Here is a 6,548-nt window from a genome sequence, read left to right as displayed (position 1 = left end):
TTTATTCAGTTAGTTTACTGATAACTTTTATTCACGACTTCTTTATTATTTCTCAAAAACACATGTCGCCTTTTCGCGTGTGCTTAAAGGCGACGACACAATACAAAAATGACAAATAAATTAAAGGCCATGATACAATAAATCTTAATTCTAAACATATCGCCGCCTTTGATGGCTCCAGCAGACATCAACATTCAGATGGAATAGGTGCCAATTTATGGATTGCTCGGCGAACCTCTCCATTCTTTGTTTTTACATCAGCAACTCGAACCCAACCTTTAGCATCTCTTGTCACTTTCAGCACTCTCCCAATAAGCCATTGCTTAGAAGGCAAATTTTCTTCTGCAACTAACACCATATCACCTTCATTAAGGTTCTTCTGCTTCTTAGTCCATTTGACTTTCTGTTGAAGTTCATGAAGATACTCCGCCGACCACCTTCTCCAAAAATGTTGTTGTATGGCCGAAATTCGTAGCCATCTATCTTTATGAGACCATTCTTCGCTATCCACAGTAGGTTCCACAATTCCAACCAACGGACCACCTGTTAAGAAATGTGGCGGTGTAAGAACGCTTTCATCATTTGGGTCGTTAGACAAGGTTGTCAAAGGTCTTGAATTTAAAACTGCCTCTACTTCCGCAACCACTGTTGCCAGCTCTTCAAATGTAAGATGCGATTGACCCAATATTCTAGCCAAATGATATTTTGCTGATTTTACAGCCGCTTCCCATAGTCCACCAAAGTGGGGGATCTGGGTGGTATATGATGAAATTCAATACTATTGGCAGTACAATATTTTGAAATCTTGCCCTGTACTTGTTGATCAAAAAACTTGCATTTCATTTCCTCGAGCTCTTTACGAGTACCCACAAAATTAGTGGCATTGTCGCAAAATAATTTTAAGCATAAGCCGCGTCGTGCTACAAATCTTTTTAATGAAGCCAGGAAAGCCTTTGCAGTCAAATCAGAGACCACCTCCATATGCACAGCTTTTGTGGCAAAACAAATAAAAACAGCAATATAGCTTTTTGTTGTTCTGTACCCACGAAGTAGATACGTTGTTGTAATAGGGCCGCAAAAGTCCACTCCAGTCACAGTGAACGGCCTCGCTACGGTGACTCTAGAAGAGGGTAAATCGCCCATAATCTGATTACTCAATTTTGGATGGCATCTAAAGCATTGTAGACAACTACCAGTAATTTTGCGTATTACTCCTCTAGCATGAAATATCCAAAATCGCTGCCTAACTATAGCCATAAGCGCTTGCGTACCAGCATGCAAATATTTGAAATGAAGAAATCGTACAAAACTGCAAACTATTTCTGAGTTATTCGGTAACAAAATTTGATGTTTAGCATCATATGGTAATGCAGCCTTCGCTAATCTCCCACCAACACGTAGTAGCGGAACACCATAAGTATCTTCTACAAAAATGCTCAGATTTTTATATTTACTGTTTGCTGGCAATTCTCTATTCTTCAATAGCAGCTCAATTTCTTCTTTGAAATAATGTTGTTGCACACAGTAGAATATACGCACTAGTGCTTCATCTAATCTTTCCGTCATAGACTTAACGCTTCTTCGGAAGCCAAGAAGATTGGCAAAAATTCTTTGTAATTTTTCAAAATCGCTGAAGGTTTCAACCCACGTCACAAAAGAAGATTTCGAGTTATCCTCAGAGCATGCGTCATAAGGTATTTTTTTTTTCAAATTATTAACAGTCATTATCGTACTATTACGACTCCTTTCTTGGTCAGCATTAGTATTCTTTCTAGACTTATTTGGTGGCCACTCACAACAATCTCTCTTCAAGAAAGAAGGACCTGCAAACCAAATAGAATTAGATAGTTCATCTACATACGCACCTCTTGATATTATATCCGCTGGGTTAGACTTTGAAGGAACATGCCGCCAAATACACGTTTTTGTCTGCTCTTGAATCAATGATACCCGGTTGGCAACAAATGTATTCCAATTTGATGGGTGCTCGCTCAGCCAATCTAGCACAATTTCGGAATCCACCCATAAATAGGTCGCGTCAATAGAAATTGGAAAATTGGATTTGGTTTTTGTCACTAGTTTCGACAGCAATTCCGCAGCCAAAAGTTCCAATTTTGGTAAAGATAAAGTTTTTAATGGCGCTACTCTGGATTTAGCACTCCACAACTGCATTGTAACGTCGTTGTCCACACATATTGAGCGAATATAAATACAACACCCGAAAGCTCTTTTTGATGCATCAGCAAATCCATGCATTTCAACTCTAGCAACTCGTTTTTCTGCCAAAACAAATCGAGGCACACTTATTTTCTTGACGTCTTTTAGATTTTCGCGGAATTCTATCCATTGACTATGTAAATTCATTGGTAGGGATTCATCCCAATTAGCCTTCAATATCCACAAATCTTGCATGAAAATCTTCGCCTTTACGATTAATGGGTTAATAAGCCCAAGGGGATCAAACAACTTAGATAGTTCCGACAACACTATTCTTTTTGTCACCGCTTTCGAGCTATCAAAATCTGGCCAAACGTATCGAAACGTATCTCCCACTGGAGCCCAGATGATACCAAGAGTTTTTATTATTTCCTCATCATTCATCCGAAGAGTCTTTTCTTTATCAGCTTCAGGCACGAAATTAAGAAATTTTTCACTATTTGAAAACCACTTCCTTAACTTAAATTTTGCTGAGTTCATTATTGCTGATACTTGATTATATATTTCAAAAATTTCATCTTCATCGTTTGATCCACTGATCAAATCATCCATATAAAAATCAGATAACACCTTTCTCGATCCAATCGGATATTTATCGATATAATCTTCACTTAACTGTTTTAAGCATCTTGTAGCTAAATAGGGGGCAGATGTTGTACCATAAGTAATGGTTCGCAAGCGATAGGCCTTTATGTTTTCATCTGAGGAAGACCTCCACAAAATCGTTTGATAATTCGCATCATCATCAGTCACCCATGCTTGGCGATACATTTTTGTTACATCTGCCGTAATTGCATATTTGTAACATCTAAATCGCAGTATTATAGATAACAGGTCATCTTGAACCAGTGGTCCTTTCATCATTACCTCATTTAATGACAAGCCACTGTCAGTTTTACAGCTACAATCGAACACAACTCGAAGTTTCGTACTCGTGGAATCTGGTCGTAGCACATACTGATGCGGTGCAAAATATTTTATCTTATCCATATCAGCTTCTTCAACGATCGTCATGTGACCTAAAGAGAGGTACTCATCCATAAATGCGTTGTAAGCGTCTCGTGTAGAGCGATCTCTACTCAACCTACGCTCTAGTGACAGCAACCGTCGTTTGGCAGCATTATAGGAACCACCCAAATCACTTACTGTTGTTTTAAATGGAATTTTCGTAATAAATCGGCCAGATGTATCTCTACGAATTGATTCACGGAAAATTTTCTCGCATTCCTCTTCTTCTTCGGTTAAAAAATTTGATTTAGTTGAAATCTGTTCTATTTTCCAGAATTTTTCAACCAATTGACTCAAGTTTTCATTCTCATTATGGTTGTGATTGACCAGCATATTATTTATTTTATGACTAGGCGCTAAACATTCTTCTGCTTTGCCTGCAACTATCCACCCTAGTATGGATTTCTGTAGGGTTGGCAACCTTTCATTAAGATAAATTCGTCCAATCGACAACAAATCGAAGAAAATTTCCGCACCAATTAAAATATCTATACGCGCTGGCTTATTGAACATTGGATCAGCCATTTGAATATTTTTTGGTAAATTCCAGTCCGCAACATCGACATAACGATTAGGTTTGGAGCTTGTTATTTTCGGTAAAACATAAAATTGCAGACTGACTTCGAATTCATTTATTTTTGATTTGATGGTAGCCACAGTTTTTGTTTTAAAGCTAGTTACAACGTCTCCAACACAGCTAGCATCTAATTTACAAGACGTTTTTTTTAATAACAGTTTTTGAGCAACTTTCTCACACATCAAATTTACTTGAGAGCCAGAATCTAATATGGCTCGCATTTGGTGATATTTGCCAAACTTGTCCGCTACCATTACTACTGCTGTTGCCAAAAAAACCTCGTTTTCAGTCATTACGTTCATAACTGATGACTGAGCTGTCTCCTGTGTTGACGTAGATGGCCCATTTTTGCATCTTTGTTCATTTGGCTCCAAGATATAATCTTTATGTAAAAGTTGATGATGAGATAAATTACATTTCGAGCATTTAACAGCAGAGCATTCTTTTTGAAGGTGTCCCTTTTTCAAACATGTAAAACATACCTTTATTCTCCGTGCTACGATAAAGCGTTCTTTTAAAGAAAGCTTTCTAAACTTGCTACAATCTGCAATCTCGTGGCCACTGCCATTGCAGACTTCACATAAAGGTTTTGTAACTGCAAGAGAGGTTGAGTAGTTGCGGTTATTTCTATACTCTTTTTGATAGTTTACAGCCTTTGAATTCACTTGATTAACTTTTTGTTCCCTTGCCTCAAGGTTCTCACATCGCCTCGTCAAAACTGCTGAACATTCATTCCAAGTTGACAGCTTCCTGTAATCCACTGATTCTTCCCATTTGACCTGCGAATCTTCGTCCACTCTTTCCATCACCAAATGAATTAACATGGCATTCGCTATATCTTTGTAATCACCTAATGATAGCATTGCATTCAAATGTGCATTCGCTGCATTTAATACATTTCTTAAATGAACTGCAGATGGTTTTGTTAATTTTGGGACAGCAAAGAGGGCTGTAATATGTTCCTCGAACATCAACGCCTTTTTATCGAAGCATTCCTTCAATCGATCGAGTGCTTTGGGGTAATTGTCCTCTGTGACATCAAAATCGTCAATAGCTGCCAGCGGCTTAGAGCCCAAGTGCTCTTTAAGTATCAAAAATCGTTCGCAGTCATCAAGCATTTCATCCTGGTTGATTAATTTATTAAACAAGGCTATAAATTTCGGAAATTCGCTATACTTCCCTTCAAATTTCGGTAATTTTACTTCCCGATGACTTCTTGGGCCCGGCAATAACGATGTTGTATTCGTTGCATTGACATCTACCAGTGATAACTTTCTTTTTTTTAGTAAACTCATTATTTTTGCTTTCGTGGCCACAAATGCATCTTCAACTTCTGCTGTAATTGCTTCGCTTGAAGAAGTATCTGCACCTTGGTTTAGTTTATCGATATCTGCTTGCACACTCAGAAACTGTTTGAAGTAATTTTCTGTCAAACTAAGCCTGCAGTTAAGTTCTTCTGTTGACAAACTTGACCCTTTTTTCAAAATCATTGATTTTATGCGAGTGATGTTGCCTTTGGTGCTGCCTCTCAACGCCTTCAATTCCGCCATTTTCTTAGACCCTTTCTGCACGCCTCCTTGCTCCCCGTCGCTGAGTTCGTGAATTTCTGAGTCTAACATTTTGCAATTATATTTTTTTTTTTTTTTCTGGATCACTATCCCTTTTCTGGATCACTATCCCTTTTATGGATCACTATCCCTTTTATGGATCACTATCCCGGGTTTCGGCACCAATGTTTTATTCAGTTAGTTTACTGATAACTTTTATTCACGACTGCTTTATTATTTCTCAAAAACACATGTCGCCTTTTCGCGTGTGCTTAAAGGCGACGACACAATACAAAAATGACAAATAAATTAAAGGCCATGATACAATAAATCTTAATTCTAAACAAAGATAAGAAAATAATGTAACTAATAAGAGCAGTAGAAATATAATTGGTGAATAAATATTCCATTGATATTGAACACTTCTAAGAACAGCTATATAAATAGCTGTTATTAGTCTTATTATACATACCTACTGCTTTAAAATCTACAATATCTTAATATTGTAACAACAGTGACTGAGCTGTGAGTACTATACATAGTAATACTGTATATATCTAGTACATAAACTAGCCATCTTTTACTATTTATATTTTAAATCTACCATTTTTAATAATTAAAAACAATTAACAGCTATATATATAGCTGTTATTAGTCTTATTATACATACCTACTGCTTTAAAATCTGCAATATCTTAATAATGTAACAACAGTCACTGAACTCTGAGTACTATATATAGTAATACTGTATATATCTAGTACATATAGTAGCCATCCTTTACTATTTATATTTTAAATCCACCATTTGCACTTATTTTTAATCATGATTTCTTTATTTATTTATTTTTCTTCAAGAAATATTTATTGGAAAAAGTTTCTCTTTAGATCTCTAATTACTTAATTTCTATCATATGTAAAACATTTGTTATCTTCTTGTCTTGGGTTACTCCCATTGCATATCTTACAAATCTATTAACTCAATAAATTTGTAAACCGACTTAAGTTTTACGTTTATTTGATTTCACAAATTTTATTTTATTTTCGATTTTACTTCAGCGGCTTTAAATTTGAATGGAAAGCACTCAAATAAAAGTGTTTACATAGTTTTTCTATTTTTTCTGGGTGTTTCCTGTTCCAAAAGATAATTGCTATTAATTGATTGTTTGAGTTTTTTTTTTGGACTTCAGATGCGAAATGTT

The 6,548-nt window shown here is 36.3% G+C and overlaps 1 protein-coding gene across 1 annotated transcript; it reads right to left on the bottom strand.

The window, feature by feature from the left end:
- Positions 1-187: 187 nt before the first annotated feature.
- LOC119674772 lies at positions 188-5,352 on the bottom strand. Its single transcript, XM_038085960.1, has 4 exons — positions 4,772-5,352; positions 3,981-4,702; positions 817-3,845; positions 188-751 (listed from the first exon to the last, which is right to left on the bottom strand). Exons 1-4 carry the CDS (start codon positions 5,350-5,352, stop codon positions 188-190), a joined length of 4,896 nt encoding a protein of 1,631 aa, XP_037941888.1.
- Between the last annotated feature and the right edge of the window lie 1,196 nt (positions 5,353-6,548).

The sequence above is a fragment of the Teleopsis dalmanni genome, chromosome 1, assembly GCF_002237135.1.
Source record: "Teleopsis dalmanni isolate 2A chromosome 1, ASM223713v2, whole genome shotgun sequence".
NCBI lineage: Eukaryota > Metazoa > Arthropoda > Insecta > Diptera > Diopsidae > Teleopsis > Teleopsis dalmanni.
This window is presented reverse-complemented; position numbering and strand designations above follow the sequence as displayed.

Excerpts from the sequence above, each read along its gene's own strand:
- LOC119674772 (XM_038085960.1), bottom strand. The coding sequence starts at position 5,352 with ATGGCGGAATTGAAGGCGTTGAGAGGCAGCACCAAAGGCAACATCACT. Across the intron at positions 4,703-4,771 it reads TTCGATAAAAAGGCGTTGAT|AAATGTATTAAATGCAGCGA; the intron begins GTTCGAGGAACA and ends AGTTCATTTAAG. Across the intron at positions 3,846-3,980 it reads CTCTCAAGTAAATTTGATGT|TCAGTCTGCAATTTTATGTT; the intron begins GTGAGAAAGTTG and ends ATGAATTCGAAG.